The sequence below is a fragment of the Hyperoodon ampullatus genome (genome assembly GCF_949752795.1).
Source record: "Hyperoodon ampullatus genome assembly, chromosome: 3".
NCBI lineage: Eukaryota > Metazoa > Chordata > Mammalia > Artiodactyla > Ziphiidae > Hyperoodon > Hyperoodon ampullatus.
This window is the reverse complement of record NC_136916.1, coordinates 10,431,731-10,449,883: the sequence shown is the minus strand read 5'-3', so window position 1 is coordinate 10,449,883 and position 18,153 is coordinate 10,431,731. Positions and strand designations below refer to the sequence as shown.

The 18,153-nt window shown below is 37.6% G+C and overlaps 1 protein-coding gene across 1 annotated transcript in view; it reads left to right on the top strand.

The window, feature by feature from the left end:
* MYO3A (myosin IIIA) overlaps positions 1–18,153 on the top strand; it is a gene marked incomplete at both ends in the record, with an annotated part of 156,467 nt that overhangs the window by 44,021 nt on the left and 94,293 nt on the right. Inside the window, 2 exons of the mRNA XM_079700501.1 lie at positions 15,934–16,033; positions 17,602–17,718. Coding sequence (XP_079556627.1) covers positions 15,934–16,033; positions 17,602–17,718 — 217 coding nt within the window. The remainder of the gene's footprint in view (positions 1–15,933; positions 16,034–17,601; positions 17,719–18,153) is intronic.

Sequence of the window (18,153 nt, the reverse complement as noted above, 5' to 3'; positions counted from 1 at the left end):
CATCTTTAATTTCTTTCAACAGTGTCTTTTAGTTTTCTGCATAAGGTCTTTTGTCTCCCTAAGTAGGTTTATTCCTAGGTATTTTATTCTTTTTGTTGCAGTGGTAAATGGGGGTGTTTCCTTAATTTCTCTTTCAGATTTTTCATCGTTAGTGTATAGGAATGCAAGGGATTTCTGTGCATTAATTTTGTATCCTGCTACTCTACCACATTCATTGATTAGCTCTAGCAGTTTTCTGGTAGCATTTTTAGGATTCTCTATGTATAGTATCATCTCATCTGCAAATAGTGACAGTTTTATTTCTTTTCCAATTTGGATTCCTTTTATTTCCTTTTCTTCTCTGATTGCCATGGCTAGGACTTCCAAAACTAGGTTGAATAATAGTGGTGAGAGTGGACATCCTTGTCTTGTTCCTGATCTTAGAGGAAATGCTTTCAGTTTTTCACCATTGAGAATGATGTTTGCTGTGGGTTTGTCATATATGGCCTTTATTATGTTGAGGTAGGTTCCCTCTAGGCCCACTTTCTGGAGCCTTTTTATCATAAACGGTGTTGAATTTTTTTCAAAAGCTTTTTCTGCATCTGTTGAGATGATCATATGGTTTTTATTCTTCAATTTGTTAATATGGTGTATCACATTGATTGATTTGCATATATTGAAGAATCCTTGCATCCCTGGGATAAATCCCACTTGACCATGGTGTATGATCCTTTTAATGTGTTGTTTGATTCTGTTTGCTAGTATTTTGTTGAGGATTTTTGCATCTATATTCATCAGTGATATTGGTCTGTAATTCTCTTTTTTTGTAGTATCTTTGTCTGGTTTTCATATCAGGGTGATGGTGGCCTCATAGAATGAGTTTGGGAGTGTTCCTTCCTCTGCAATTTTTTGGAAGAGTTTAAGAAGGATGGGTGTTAGCTCTTCTCTAAATGTTTGATAGAATTCACCTGTGAAGCCATCTGGTCCTGGGCTTTTGTTTGTTGGAAGATTTTTAATCACAGTTTCAATTTCAGTGCTTGTGATTGGTCTGTTCATATTTTCTATTTCTTCCTGGTTCAGTCTTGGAATGTTATCCCTTTCTAAGAATTTGTCCATTTCTTCCAGGTTGTCCATTTTATTGGCATAGAGCTGTTTGTAGTAGTCTCTTAGGATTCTTTGTATATCTGTGGTGTCTGTTGTAACTTCTCCTTTTTCATTTCTAATTTTATTGATTTGAGTCCTCTCCCTCTTTTTCTTGATGAGTCTGGCTAATGGTTTATCAATTTTGTTTATCTTCTCAAAGAACCAGGTTTTAGTTTTATTGATCTTTGCTATTGTTTTCTTTGTTTCTATTTCATTTATTTCTGCTCTGATCTTTATAATTTCTTTCCTTCTGCTAACTTTGGGTTTTGTTCTTCTTTCTCTAGTTCCTTTAGGTGTAAGGTTAGATTGTTTATTTGAGATTTTTCTTGTTTCTTGAGGTAGGCTTGTATAGCTATAAACTTCCCTCTTAGAACTGCTTTTACTGCCTCCCATAGGTTTTGGATCATCGTGTTTTCTTGTCATTTGTCTCTAGGTATTTTTTGATTTCCTCTTTGATTTCTTCAGTGATCTCTTGGTTATTTAGTAACGTATTGTTTAGCCTTCATGTGTTTTCATTTTTTACATTTTTTTCCCTGTAATTGATGTCTAATCTCATAGCATTGTGGTCAGAAAAGATGCTTGATATGATTTCAATTTTCTTAAATTTACTGAGGCTTGATTTGTGACCCATGGTGTGATCTATGCTGGAGAATGTTCCGTGCGCACTTGAGAAGAAAGTGTAATCTGTTTTTGGATGGAATGTCCTATAAATATCAATTAAATCTATCTGGTCTATTGTGTCATTTAAAGCTTGTGTTTCCTTGTTAATTTTCTGCTTGGATGATCTGTCCATTGGTGTAAGTGAGGTGTTAAGGTCCCCCACTATTATTGTGTTACTGTTGATTTCCTCTTTTATAGCTGTTAGCAGTTGCCTTATGTATTGAGGTGCTCCTATGTTGGGTGCATATATATTTATAATTGTGATATCTTCTTCTTGGATTGATCCCTTGATCATTATGTAGTGTCCTTCCTTGTCTCTTGTAACATTCTTTATTTTAAAGTCTATTTTATCTGATATGAGTATTGCTACTCCAGCTTTCTTTTGATTTCCATTTGCATGGAATATGTTTTTCCATCCCCTCATGTTCAGTGTGTGTGTCCCTAGGTCTGAAGTGGTTCTCTTGTAGACAGCATATAGATGGGTCTTGTTTTTGTATCCATTCAGCAAGCCTGTGTCTTTTGGTTGGAGCATTTAATCCATTCACATTTAACGTAATTATCGATATCTACTTTCCTATTACCATTTTCTTAATTGTTTTGGGTTCGTTTTTGTAGGTCCTTTTCTTCTCTTGTGTTTCCCATTTAGAGAAGTTCCCTTAGCATTTCTTGTAGAGCTGGTTTGGTGGTGCTGAATTCTCTTAGCTTTTGCTTGTCTGTAAAGCTTTTGATTTCTCCATCGAATCTGAATGAGATCCTTGCCAGGTAGAGTAATCTTGGTTGTATGTTCTTCCCTTTCATCACTTTAAATATGTCATGCCACTCCCTTCTGGCTTGTAGAGTTTCTGCTGAGAAATCAGCTGTTAACCTTATGGGAATTCCCTTGTACATTATTTGTCGTTTTTACCTTGTTGCTTTCAGTAATTTTTCTTTGCCTTTAATTATTGTCTGTTTGATTACTGTGTGTCTCGGAGTGTTTCTCCTTGGGTTTATCCTGCCTGGGACTCTCTAAACTTCCTGGACTTGGGTGGCTATTTCCTTTCCCATGTTAGGGAAGTTTTTGACTGTAATCTCTTCAAATATTTTCTTGGGTCCTTTCTCTCTCCCTTCTCCTCTGGGACCCCTATAATGTGAATGTTGTTGCGTTTAAGGTTGTCCCAGACGTCTCTTAGACTGTCTTCATTTCTTTTCATTCTTTTTTCTTTATTCTCTTCCGCAGCAGTGAATTCCACCATTCTGTCTTCCAGGTCACTTATCTGCTCTTCTGCCTCAGTTATTCTGCTATTGATTCTTTCTAGTGTATTTTTCATTTCAGTTATTGTGTTGTTCATCTCTGATTGTTTGTTCTTTAATTCTTCTAGATCTTTGTTAAACGTTTCTTGCATCGTCTCGATTTGCCTCCATTCTTTTTCCGAGGTCCTGGATCATCTCCACTATCATTATTCTGAATTCTTTTTCTGGAAGGTTGCCTATCTCCACTTCATTTAGTTGTTTTTCTGGGGTTTTATCTTGTTCCTTCCTCTGGTACATAGCCCTCTGCCTTTCCATCTTGTCTGTCTTTCTGTGAATGTGGTTTTTGTTTCACAGGCTGCAGGACTGTAGTTCTTCTTGCTTCTGCTGTCTGCCCTCTGGTCTGGACTTGCTTAGTCCTGTTGACTGGGAAGTCCAAGATCAAGGCACTAGCAGATGTGGTGTCTGGTACCCAATTCCTTGTTCATGGAGGGAGAGAGCTGGCAGCATTTTTTAAACAGCCTCATCAGAACAAATAATGTAAACTCCAATAGATGATTAGTATTGGCTTATATTTTCTTGTATTTGTCTCCTTTTCTGTGAAGTAAGATATCTTAGATTTGGGATTTAAAATTGAATGTAACACTTGAAATAGTTTTTTACGCTAGTATTTTTTGGTATCATTTTCCCTGGTTGAATTATATTCAAAAATCATTTTTAATATTTTATTTATACTTCCTATTTTGATTTTTAATGATCTATTTATAGTTTTTATAATATTGAATATGTTTACTTATAGATAGTATATATGTTTATTTTAGGAAATTTAGAAGCTACACAGACATGTACAACATAAAATCAATCAATTATTACATTTTAATCTATAACCTTTTAGTATCTTATGAATGGAAATACATTTAAAAACAAAATTAGAATATATGTGTCCTGGAGCCTGCATTCTTTCACTGACTAGCAAATACCCATGTCTTTAAATATCCTTGTACCACAAATTTTTAAAAATTTTTATTTTTTATTGGAGCATAGTTGATTAACAATGTTGTTTTAGTTTCAGGTGTACAGTAAGGTGATTCAGTTATACATATAGATGTATCTATTCTTTTTCAATTTCTTTTCCCATTTAGGTTATTACAGAATATTGAGCAGAGTTCCTTGTGCTATACAGTAGGTCCTTGTTATCTGTTTTAAATATAGCAGTGTGTACATGTCAATTCTAAACTCCCAATCTATCCCTCCTTCCCACCCTTCTGCCCTGGTAACTATAAGTTCATTCTCTAAGTCTGTGCGTCTGTTTCTGTTTTGTAAGTAAGTTCATTTGTATCATTTTTTTTAGATTATGCATATAAGAGATATCATATGATATTTGTCTTTCTCTGTCTGACTTACTTCACTTAGTATGAAAATCTCCAGGTCCATCCATGTTGCTGCAAATGGCATTATTTCATTATTTTTAATGGCTGAGTAATATTCCATTGTATATATTGTACCACATCTTCTTTATCCATTCATCTGTCGATGGACATTTAGGTTGCTTCCATGTCTTGGCTGTTGTAAACAATGCTGCAGTGAACATTGGGTTGCATGTATTCTTTCGAACCATGTTTTTCTCTGGGTATATGCCCAGGACTGGGGTTGCTGGATCATATGGTAGTTCTATGTTTAGTTTTTTAGGGAACCTCCATGCTGTTCTCCATAGTAGCTGTACCAATTTACATTCCCACCAACAGTGTAGGAGGGTTCCCTTTTCTCCACTCCCTTTCCAGCTTTTATTTTTTGTAGACTTTTTGATGATGGCCATTCTGACTGGTGTGAGGTGATATCTCATTGGAGTTTTTATTTGCATTTCTCTAATAATTAGCAGTGTTGAGCATCTTTTCATGTGCCTCTTAGTCATCTGTATGTCTTCTTTGGAGAAATGTCTATTTAGATTTTCTGCCCATTTTTTGGTTGAGTTGTTTGTTTTTTTGATATTGAGCTGCATGAGCTGTTTGTATATTTTGGAGATTAATCCCTGGTTGGTCGCATTGCTTACAAATATTTTTTCCCAATCTGTGCCACAAATTTTTAAAATTGCTGTACAACATTCTCTTGCATGACTATTCAGTGATTGATTTAAATAACCCCCTATTATTGGGCATTTAGGTTGTTATTGATTATTTTTAATTCTAATAAGTAACACTGTAATGAATAGAGTTGTATACAAATCTCTTACTACTTCCGTAAGATAAATTCCTGTAGATGGTATTGTTAAGTCAAAGAATAGTCTTTTGTAATTTAAGCTTATTCATGAAAATCCTATTAATTGCATGTCAGGAGCATATCACTGTTTAGGGAGCTGGGAGAAGTGCATAGAAAATAGGGCATGACCTAAAAAAACAGTTATATTTGAATTCCTGTTGTGGTTTAATATATTTAATTCCTATTTCTTTAATGCCTACTATGTGCAGGGCATTGTATTAAGACTTTATATCTTGTGATTTTACAACAACCCTGAGGGAAATGTTTTATGATCCTCCATTTTCACAGCAAGAAGAACTGAGGTTTGCAGAGGCTAATTAACTTGTACAAAGCTGCACAGGTAACGAATGACTTAGCAGGGATTCAAATCCTAATCCCAATGACAAAGCTTTATTCCCATGAATGGCCAATGATTGTGGCCAATTTTGAGTCCTTGCCTAAGTGAGTTTACAGCCTTGCTGGAGAGACTTTCAGTGAGGAAAAATTTAAGTCGTGAGTGGAATAGAGTGCCAGAAAGAAGGAACTGGGCATGTAGTTTCTAGTGAGGAGGTGGTTGGTTGTGGGCTCCTAATGCCCATCTTTGTATCTTTGTGTGGGTATAGCTCCACAGTCTGCTACAATCCCATCCTTCCCAAAGCAAATGGACAAACAGCAAGCAAACAAACAAGTAAAAAACAGAGATTGATGTGTACCAATATTGTATAGGGTGTCCAATGTTAAGAACTGTGAAGGATCTGAGATTTTATCCTACTTGCAAGCTAATAAGTTGACCTGCCAATTTCAAGAATGCTGACAGAAGAGACCCTTGATCAGAGACAGAGGCCTTTATTATGCACAGTTAAGCCCACAGCATGAATTTTACATTCATGTTGGTTGTCCTTGCCCTATAAGTCCTAGCGGTGATGTGGAATGGCCTTGGTAGATGGTGTATACACAGTGGGTTTGCCTCACAGTTTGGGAACCCTGAGCTTGAGAAACTCTAATCTTTTAAAGGGGTTGCTAGCAAATCTGCCTAAACTTTGCCCTGGAGCAGACTTTATCTTTACTATTCCGGACAGCAAACAAAACTTCCATGTGTCCTGGAGGGAGACACTATTTTTATATATATGTTTGTATAGCAAACATGGCAAATATAGTCTAGAACAAAAGCTAATACAAGAGATGAAGAAATGTGAAAGACTCATGGAGAATTGCCTCCCAACATTCAAGCATTATAAGAATGGTTGAACCACACAGTATTTAGATTAAAAGCCTGGTGCTCTAAGTTCTAGTGATTAAAAAAAATTATTAAAAACTACTATATATTGGACACTGTGTTAGCCTAAGCTCAATACTTCTGTTTGAGTCACAAAATATATTCTTCTTTATCCAGTTAAGAATTCAGAATATGCTTTCAATATGAGAACTCAAGTCTTACTCAATTATGGAAAAATTTCAGTCATTATTCCTTTAAATATTGATCCTCTCTCATTCTTTTTATTTTCTGCTTCTAAGAGATAAATATCGGAATGTCCTAGTTTACCTTAAATGTCTTATAATTTCTCTTTCATGTTTGTCATCGGTTTATCAATCTCTGCTGCATTTTAGATAATTTCTTCAAAATTGTTTTCCAGTTCACTAATTCTCTCTTAGACTAGGCCTAGTTAGAGCTATCCTACATACTGATTTTTCATGTCGATATTTCTGTGTTTTTCATTTCTAGAATTTCTCACTGTTTTATTTTTTTAACCATTTATTCTTTCATCATATCTGACTTTTATATCTGGCCGTTCATATCTGGCTAATTTCTTTGTCTTTTTTTGTGAATGTAATTCTTTCCTTTTTCTCTTGATCTTACACTACTTAGCAGTCATTTTTTTTTTTTTTTTTTTTTTTTTTTTTTTGTGGTACGCGGGCCTCTCACTGTTGTGGCCTCTCCCGTTGCGGAGCACAGGCTCCGGATGCACAGGCTCAGCAGCCATGGCTCACGGGCCCAGCCGCTCCGCGGTATATGGGATCCTCCCAGACCGGGGCACGAACCCGTATCCCCTGCATCGGCAGGCGGACTCTCAACCACTGCGCCACCAGGGAGGCCCAGCAGTCATTTTTTGATTTGCATTTTAACAAGATTGAAATGTCTTTATGAATGAGTTCATTTGTTTCCTCAATATGTGGTTTCCTTCTGTGGTTTAGAATTTTAGTTTGCTCTCCCATCTTTATTTTATTTTTTAAAATATTTTATTTATTTTAAAATATTTCTGGGCTTCCCTGGTGGCGCAGTGGTTGAGAGTCTGCCTGCCGATGCGGGGGACACGGGTTCGTGCCCCAGTCCAGGAGGATCCCACATGCCGCGGAGCGGCTAGGCCCATGAGCCATGGCCGCTAGGCCTGCGCGTCCAGAGCCTGTGCTCTGCAGTGGGAGAGGCCACAGCAGTGAGAGGCCCGCGTAACGCAAAAAAAAAAAAAAAAAGTGTAGCTGAGCTGGGTGACGATGACATCTGTCACTCCAGTCATCGCCAGAGCTGATCCGCTCATCTGGCTGACCCGGCTGGTGTGTGCTCCTTCCCCAGCATCATTTCAAAACTGCACGATTGGTCAAAGGGGTCAAACTGCAGATCAGTAAAAAGTAGTCTTCCAGGGCAAACCAGTGAGAGCCTGTATGCCCATTGGTATTACCAGTTGTGACTTTGTTAGTGGAATTTAAAGATGGATAAGGAAACTAAAAGAAAACCATTGATTAATATTTCTGTTTAACAAAGGATTTCTGTACTACCCCAGTGGCTCCTGAATCACCTTAGAAGATGGAGCTTGATATTTACCAGAGAATATTTAACCAAAGTAAAAGCAAACAAAGCTGTTGGTTTACAGCAGTACAACTGAATAGTAAGGATAAAAGTTTAACAGGGAGCAGCAAGAGTTGTTTCTTTTTTCAGTGTGTAGAACTGAAATACAAGTGAAGCTTTGCTAACCACCCCTGAGGTATTTGTGACCTTTGACAACACGGAAAGAAAATATTTGTCATCTGAAACTATGTCTCTCCAGTATTATGGAGTAAATGAAAAATATAGTCTGGTTAACAAGCTGTACTTTTCACAAGAGGACAAAAATCTTGTTGGAAGGATTCTGGCTTTGCCTTCTCCAAGTCTCACAGAAATTAAATATTTATTAAAGTAACATTGGAAATTAATTCTGTAAAATGAAGGCAAAAGGAAAATGAGTGTAAAAGTATCTTGAAAGATAGGGTAATGATGAAGATTGGACAATTTCCTTTGACAAATAATTATTTATTCATTTATTCATCCTGCACATATTTATTGAGTACCTACTATGTCCCAGCTACTATTTTAGGTGCTTAGGCTACATTAATGACCAAAAGAGACATGTATCAATGAGAAGATGTAAAATATTTTCACAATTGATGATTCTTTTTATTTTCATTCATAGAATACACCTTAAAAATAGTTTTTCTTAATCATTCATTACAACCTTAATAGCTTTTAAAGTGTTTAACTCATGAAAAAAAGCTTTTATAAACTAATTTATGCACCTGAATTAACTCTGCATGATTTGTGTAATTTCAAAACCCTCGTGAAAAAATACAGCTTTGTCCATTAATCCGGTAGTATTTGAAGCAATAACCAATGCTGCATGCTTGATTTTAACATATTCTCCTTCAAAAATGAATCTGTCCAGACATATCTGTCCTAGCTGAAATGATCTTTTTTGTTTATAATTTATCGTTAACTCTTCCATCAGAATGTGTGTTCCATGTGAGCAGGGACTTTATCTGTTGTCTTCATAGCTTTATCCCAACTCCTAACAGTGCCTGAAACATATTAGATGCTCCAGAAATTTAAGTATTTGTTGAATGAATGAATACAGTAGTGGATGTTGAAACGTACAATTTAAGGCTCTACCTAGTGTGTGTGTGTGTGTATGTGTGTGTGTGTGTGTGTGTGTGTGTGTTTAGGGTGGGAGAAGTCTAATGAATCAGAGCAGGAATGGAGATATCATATTAATAACTGGGTTTGTTGAGATTTTGTGAACACATCACAAACTTGTTTACCTCACTTTTCACAATTCTTAAAATTAAAGGGAATTGGACTATTTTATTTAACTGCTTTTCTCACTCTTACACCCTATGATCTTATATGTGGTCAATTGTGTAGTTTTTAAAATATTAAGTATTCTTGATGCAACTAACCATGCCACTTGAGGGAGTATAAATGTGAGTCCTTCACTCATGCTACTTTGTCGTGACAGCTGTAACTGTCTTTTTTTGTTTTTTTTGGCCCCGTTGTCTCTATTATGTTTAAGACCCAACCAAGTGACAGCAATGCTGCCAGTGCTTTCTAGAGCAGTCTATTGTGATGGCTGTGTCCAGCAGTCATTGGTGATACAGAAATACAGATACGGGAGAAATGTAAATAGGCAGTCCCCATGGCCAGGGGACTTCTCCGGTTAAACTGACCTTGTGGAGAGCAGCGCCGAACTCTGAAGCAGCCGGAGATGGGAGGGGAGTGTGCTGGCCCCGACATATGCCTGACACCATGTGCCTTTTCACCATGTTCCTCCAGCACCTGACTGAGCATCAGCTCTGTTACCTGTAAAATCAGCCTGAGCACTGCAGTGACACAGGGAGGAGAAACAAAGAAAGGAAGAGTTGTTTGCTGATATGATGCCCATTTCCTGCTGAGATACTACCATCAGGGTATACATAGGACTTAATAATACATACAATGAAGTCCTTCAAAATCAGTGATGCTCATGAATCCTCCATCAGCAAGACCTGGGCCCACATTTTCTCACTCCCTGCTCAGTTTATTGCTGAGTTCAGTGTCATGTATTTACAGTTCATGCTTGAGGAGGGTAGAGAGGTCACCTCTGGGACAAAACGAGAGTGAAGACAACTAAATATGAAATAAATAGAAATTAAATATATAATTCAATATAAATATTAAATATAAAATATAAAGTAAATGAGGATTAAACCTATGATCATAAAGGCAATAATAATAATAAGAAGAAGAATAATTTATTAACCATAGCAGGCCCTGAATGAATCACTTTACATGTATTATTTGATCTCATAACATCCTTGTGAAATAGCCATTATTATTTCCATTTTATTTCTGAGGAAGCAGAAGGCCACATGGCTAGCCAGTGGTAGGGCCACAGCTGGAATAATAGTAGCAATTATATATAAGGCATTTCCATATGCCCATTTTAAATGAGAGTTTTACAAGAAATAATCCATTTTGCTTATCCTCACAAAATCTTTTGTTATTTGATCTGAGCATTCAGATTCTAGAGCCCAGCCTCTTAACTGCAACGTTGGTGTCAATAATTCCATGATCTAAACAAAGGAAGGGATCTATATAGCTTCAGAAATAACTTTTGATTTTCTGTATAACCACCTCAGAATTTAGTTCAATGTAGAATAATTTATCAGTCAACCCTGTTCCTCACTGGCTTTGTGGCCATTATTGCTGCCTGCTTGGCCACTCCCCTTATACCTTAGCCCCTCTACTCTGTAACTGGAGAGAAATCTAAGTAAAGGAGCTATGCTCTAGAATAGGGCCAAAGCATCTTCTCAAGTCCCCTGATGAAGTCTTTATGAATGGTAAAACCTAGTTTTTCAAAGTCATGGAAAAGGACTTTTTTCTCTTCAGAATGAAGCAGACAGCCATACGCTACAAGAGTATACCTATCAGTACACAAAGTTCGGTTGACAGAGAATTCCAGGGTTGGAAGAAGCAACAGAGATGATATGATTCAGCTTTTAAAATATTGTTAGTCTAGGTAAGATTGTTAGCTTCCAACATTTTTTGGTGATAACATGTGTTTTTTAGGAAATGGTGATAGTGATAAATTTATCTTCCCAAATTAAAAGAGACAAGCCTAAAACTTGTGTGTTCAATACAAGATTGCTATCTTAGTATCTCATGGTATCTCATATTCAGTGTTCTTTGAGTTTCAAGAGTTCTTGATATATTAGACATATTAATTCTTTGTCCATCATACATATTGCAAATATTTTTCCCATTTTCTCTTTTACTTATGTTTTATTATACTCATATTAAAATTGTATTGTCCAATCTCTTCCATTTTTTAATTCTCCTTTCTATCTTTTCATACTTACAAATTCCATCTGTATCCCATTACTACACAGCCGTTCTTTTGCATCTTCTCCTAGAACTTTTATGATGACATTTTAAATCTATGTTTGTTAATCCATCTGGAATTAATTTTTACATAAAGTACATGATTCCCAAAATTTTAACCAGCTGTTCCAGCACAATTTCTTGAATTTTTTTCTTTCTCTACTAATTTGAAATGCCAGATTTATCATCTAATATGTTCTTAGAATAGATGACCCTGAATTGCATTCACTACTTGAAGTTTAACTTTTCTTGGCTTTCTTTACCTAGTGATAATGTTTATTTCTAGAATATAGTAAAATGATTTTTTTTCTTTACTAAAACATGCTACTCCACCGTATTGTTTCCACACTCTGCCCTTTGATTAAAATATTCCGTTGGCTTCCCGTAGAGCCTGGAGTCCAGCCTCACCATGGACCACTGTCCCTCCTGCTGTTTCAGCTGCAGGGCTCGTGCCTGAGTCCAGGCTCCTTGTCACCATCCACTCCTTGTCATTCTCCAGGAACAGTCTTTGGATGCCAAATGGGCCCATAAAAACAGATGGAAAATTCAGGGCTTCACTTAAATTAAATACATAATTGGATATCTTTCTCTATTTTCTTAAAAATCGTATGTCATATGAGTTTCTTTGGAAATAAGGGCATATGAAAGATGATTCTTGTCGAGTTCAGCAAATGTGGAGACCAACTATGGGCAAATCCTGTGCCAGAAATTGTGGGAGATATGCATTCACTCATTCATTCAACTAATATTTATTGAGGACCTACTGTGTTCTCAATCATCTCCTTGTTCCAAGGACACAATGGGAAGCTAAAGACACAGTCTTGTGTATGTTGGAGCTTGTATTGTAGTAAGGGATTCAAATATTAGCTAAATTATCTACACAAATAAGTGCATAATTAGACATTTTTGTAAATGCTATAAAAATTAATATAGAAACATCTAAGAATTGCAAGTAGGAGTAAAGCACTGTTCATATTATTAGATACAAGTCCTTAATCAGATATATTATTTGCAAATGTTGTCTGCCAGCCTGTGACTTCACTTTTTATTCTCTTAACAGTGTCTTTTTGTTTAAGTTTTTTTTTTTTTACTTTATAACTTTATTTATTTATTTATTTATTTATTTTTGGCTGTGTCGGGTCTTCATTGTTGTGCGTGGGCTTTCTCTAGTTGCAGTGAGGGGGGCTACTCTTCATTGTGCACGGCCTTCTCACTGCGATGGCTTTTCTTGTTGCAGAGCTGGAGCTCTAGGCACGTGGGCTTCAGTAGTTGTGGCACATGTGCTCAGTAGTTGTGGTGCACACACTTAGTTGCTCCGTGGCATGTGGAATCTTCCCGGACCAGGGCTCAAACCTGTGTTCCCTGCATTGGCAGACGGATTCTTTTTTTTTTTTTTTTTTTGCGGCACGTGGGCCTCTCACTGCTGTGGCCTCTCCCGTCGCAGAGCACAGGCTCCGGACGCGCAGGCTCAGCGGCCATGGCTCACGGGCCCAGCCACTCCGCGGCATGTGGGATCTTCCCGGACTGGGGCATGAACCCGCGTCCCCTGCATCGGCAGGTGGACTCTCAACCACTGCGCCACCAGGGAAGCCCGGCAGACGGATTCTTAACCACTGCGCCAGCAGGGAAGTCCCAACGGTGTCTTTCACAGAACAGAAGTTTTTCTTTTTTTAAAAAAATATTTTTGGCTGCATTGGGTCTTCATTGCTGTGCGCAGGCTTTCTCTAGTTGTGCCAAGCGGGGGCTAATCTTCGTTGCAGTGCGCAGGCTTCTCATTGCGGTGTCTTCTCTTGCTGCGGAGCGTGGGCTCTAGGTGCGCGGGCTTCAGTACTTGTGGCGCGTGGGCTCTAGAGCACAGGCTCAGTAGTTGTGGCGCACGGGCTTAGTTGCTCCACAGCATGTGGGATCTTCCCGGACCAGGGCTAGAACCCATGTTCCCTGCATTGGCAGGCGGATTCTTAACCACTGTGCCACCAGGGAAGCCCAGGAGTTTTTCATTTTAATGAAGTCTACCTTATCACTTTTTTCTTTCATGGATGATGTTTGGGTATTGTGTCCATACACTCATTTCTACACCCAAGGTTATCTAGCTTTTTTCTCCTATATTTTCATCTAGAAGTTTTATAGTTTTGTATTTTACATTTAGATCTATGACTTATCTATTTATTTATTTTAACATCTTTATTGGAGTATAATTGCTTTACAATGGTGTGTTAGTTTCTGCTTTATAACAAAGTAAATCAGTTATACATATACATATATCCCCATAGCATCTCCCTCCCTCCCACCCTCCCTATTCCACCCCTCTAGGTGGTCACAAAGCACCAAGCTGATCTCCCCGTGCTATGCGGCTGCTTCCCACTAGCTATCTGTTTTACATTTGGTAGTGTATATATGCTATGACTTATTTTAACTTAATTTTTGTGAAAATTTTGTAAGTTTAGTGTCTAGATTCTTTTTTTTTTTTTCTGCATGTGGATGTCCAACCATTCCAGCACCATCCTGAGGGACTTTACAGTCTAGTAAAGGGAGTAAGCCCTGTACACAAGTGATTGACTGAAATGACTTAACTAAGATGTCTGTCCAGAAGGATGTACAGAATTATGCTGAGGGTTTAAAACAGGTGGCATTTGAGGTAGACTGTGAAAAGTTTCATCACACAGATGGGACTGAGGAGGAAATTAAAAGACAAAGGACAAATCTTACTTATTTTTAAAATCTTACTCTGAGTGCAGTGTTGAGAAGGATATCAGAGGCAAAGGTGGCAGCGGGGAGGCTGCTGTGGTGTGAGATGAACTGTAGTGGAGGTGATGGTGGTGAGAAAGGTTTGGTTCTGGATTGGATTGATGAAAGAGCTGAGGGGATTTGTACACAGGTTGCAGGAGGGGTATGAGAAAGGGTCAGGAGCCAGGGGTCAGGCTGACAAGCAGATGAATGGATCACCATGGGCTGAGATGAGGGTCGTGGGCAGGAGCAGGTTCGGAACATGTTAAGTCAGCCACTTTCATAGCCAAGTGAAGCGTTGAGCGAGCAGCTGGGTGCTTAGGTCTGGAGATGAGCAGAGCTGTCAGTGCACGAGTGGTATTTAAAGTGATGAAATCAGGAAGTACATGTTGATAGAGAAGAAAATAGCTCTAAGGACCGAAGCTTGGGAGACTCAAAAATGTGGCAGTAGCAAGATGAGGAGAAACCAGAAAAAGATACCGAGACGGAGATGCCAGCGAGGTGAGGAGGAGAATCCAGAGAAGGACATAAGACACCAAGACAAACGTGTTCAAGAAGAGTTTGTGCTGCCAGTAGGTTAAGTAAAATGAGGACTTAGAATGGACCGTGGGACTCAGCAATGTGAAGAAGGGCACTGTTGTCCTTCATGGACGCCGTTTCCGTGGAGTGTGATGACAGCCCACCTGACGTGGGTGTTCTTAATGGGTGGAGTGAAATTGAAGAAGTTAAGTATAGGTAATTCTCTTGAGGAGTTTTGCTATAAAGCAGGGAAGTGGAACGGTAGATGGAGGAAACCAACTCAAGGACAGGTGGTTTGTTTGATTGTTTGTTTCTTTCGGGGAAGATGTTATAACAGTCGAGAGGGAGAAATGAGGGATACAGGAGACAAAGAGGACCCAGCAGGAGTGATATCCTTGAGTAAGTGAGAGGAGATGGAATCGAGCGCACAAAACGGGATTGGCCATAGGTAGAGGGGGGACCGTTATCAATAGTGACTTAATTCTCTAAGCAATGAGAAACCATTACAGTTTGGTGGGTAAGTGGTATGATTCTTATCATGCTTCCTAAGCTGCGTATTCCTTCCCCTTTCACTAATGGACAAATTCAAATGCATAACAGTCTGCCCAAAAATAAACACTGAAAATGCAGTTATGCTCAAAATAGAGTGGATTTCATGTCCAGAAAAGTTGAAACAAACCCTTGTGTTTACCTCAGCAACTTCTCCAGACCTTATGTCAGATCAAGATCTTTACGCTGTTATTGAAATTGCTGAAATGTTTCACTTTGAAAATAAACTTCCTGGTACCTGAAATCAATTTTCTGCATACATTTTACCTTTGAAAAGTCCCCAGTGTGGCTTATTTTGTATTCCTCTTAAATTCTGCTGAATAATAATTTTTCAAATGATCATTCCTTGACTACCAGTGGGCTAACACTACCTCAGACAAAACTGGAAATCTAATGGGTGAAAATCGCTCCAACTCACCACTTTGTAACAGATTAAATCACACATTGGAATTTAGAGGAAGCTTTAAAGAATATTATATATAAGGTGGTTCCTGACGGAAATAATGAGCTCTTTTGATCATCCATGAAGTAAGTTTAATGTGTTGCATTTTCCCAGTGAAGAAGAGAAGACAGATCAAATACATGAGGCTGTTTTCTGGTTTATTGTTGTCGTTGAATTTAGCAAATCAGCTTCATAGATGTTTTTCAGTTTCTTAGTATCTAAACTTGACTTTTACTATGATTAGTAATAAGTTCTCAAGTCAGAAAGGGTTTTCTTTTTTATTGCTTCTCAGGCATGAACGTCTTTACACCAAGAAAAGTAACTTCAGCAGATCTTTAATTTCCAGCCTCAAGGATGTAGATGATTTAGCAACCCTAGAAGTTTTGGATGAGGTAAGAAACTCAGCTTAATTAAACTTAAACATTCTGTCTATTTAAAAAAATTTATAGAAGTGGTTTGAGCAGGAGGCTCTTTGAATAGCATCTGTAGGTTTCATGCTTTCTTCGTCTCTTAGCTTCCTGATCATCTCTCCTGTCTTCAGTTTTACTGTGTGTAACTCACATTTGCAGATCTCTCCAGCCTGGTGTCAACTTTTTCTTCTTTTTTATATTCAAATTACAAACGTGCTAGTTCCCACAAGCTTGAGCTGCTTAGGTCCAAGACCCCTTCTTCCCCTCAGTTCTCCCCAGGAGTCTCAAAGGGGTGATTTGCTTCCTACATCACCATCTCAGTGGCAGGACCTAAAGCCTCGAAGATACCTTGAGAGCCTGTCTGTTACCATGGTCAGTGGACCCCTCGTGGGATCACAGAGCCCACCTTTTCGGGAAATGAATTCTGCTTGAAACTTCTTATCCCAATGACCTCAGAAATATTTCAGACATCTCTCATGAAGGTACCAGTCCAAGCCAGGAAATTATAATCTCATCCTCTTTTTCCTCATCACCTTTTATTTCAGATAATCACATCATTAGAGAAATAATAAGGCTCCTTTTCAGTAAAGGTTGGGATCACTACCCTGCCTGATCCACAGGCTTTTCTTTTTTTAATACATCTGATACATTCCTGAGCATTTTGCTTAAAAATGTAGCAAATCAGGAGGCATATTCTGAACCGAAATAGTCATTTGGTAAATTTGGTAAATTTTGGGCTGCATAAACAACTCAAGTACTTCCTCAGAATAATCTTTCTTGAGAACCTCAAACATCTTGTAATCAAATAGTGATTGTAAGCCAGAGATTGCCAACACCTTTATGAATCTTTGTGTATCAGATTTTCCAATGATGTGAAATCTAAGCTTGTGGATTATAAAGAAGACTTTACTAATCATATTGCTGACCTACGAATTAAACACTGGGTTTGTTTGTTTCTATTGTCTGTGTTTTATTTTGTTGTCTCTTTTTTGACCCAAGATCTTTTGGTCTTGTGTCATATACTATAATGATGATGTCTGGCACTGTTAAAATTGATTCCATGTATTCATATGATTTATCAATTGTGGAAGTTACTTTTCTGTACTTTTTACTCTGCCTCAAAGCCAAACATTTAAGCGAAGGAACTAAGACGTTCCACAGAGCCATTGAATAACCTTCATTTGGAATAAAATCATGTTCACTATATCTTCTCTTCCCTTTTCTAGTGTTCTTTCTCTTTACTTCAGCTACTGCATTTACTTACTTCCTTGAAAGCATTGTGTATATATAATCCCTGTAACATACAATATATTCTGTGGAAAACACAGGTAACAATGACATCCCTCTACAGCTCTCGAAAGAAAAGAAAATACCCATCAAGGGGAAGGATAGTTGTTGACTGGAGGTTACACTTCTTACTCTCAATACATCTATTTCTTTCTGATCCTTCCTCTAGATTCCAGATGTTTATTTCTTATCATTTACTTTTAAAATGATAGTTGACCATCAATGATTTTTAACAAAAAGAGATTACTTTTATTTCGTTATAGAATACAGTCTCAGAGCAACTTGAGAAGTGTTACTCCAGAGATCAGATTTACTTCTATGTGGGAGACATACTCATTGCTCTTAACCCTTTTCAGAGTCTGGGTCTTTATTCCACAGAGGTATGTGGTGTGGCTTGTACACATTTTCTTACTTTGTACAAAAATTTGTACTCTTCAAGTATTTAAATTAAATTAGTTTTATTTTATCTAATCCTTTGAATAAACAGTTAAATAATTATTGTTAAAACATAGAGATAGGAAAAAACAGAAGATGAATCGATCTGGATGCAGTTTGTGGTCTTTGTGTGTGATATGTTAATTACTTCTTGTCATTGGTAATTGGTAACTGGTCCACACTACATATCATATCAATAAACAGATGCCTAAAAAGTATAGACTTAATGTCTACCTCTGAACCAAGTATAGGAGAGTCAAAAGTAAAATTACATTGTATATGTAGGTACTATATACTTAATGGCTGTAAAACTCATCATTATGAGTTTAAAAATTCCTTCTGGTTAATTTTTTAATATCAGACAATATGTTTTATGAATA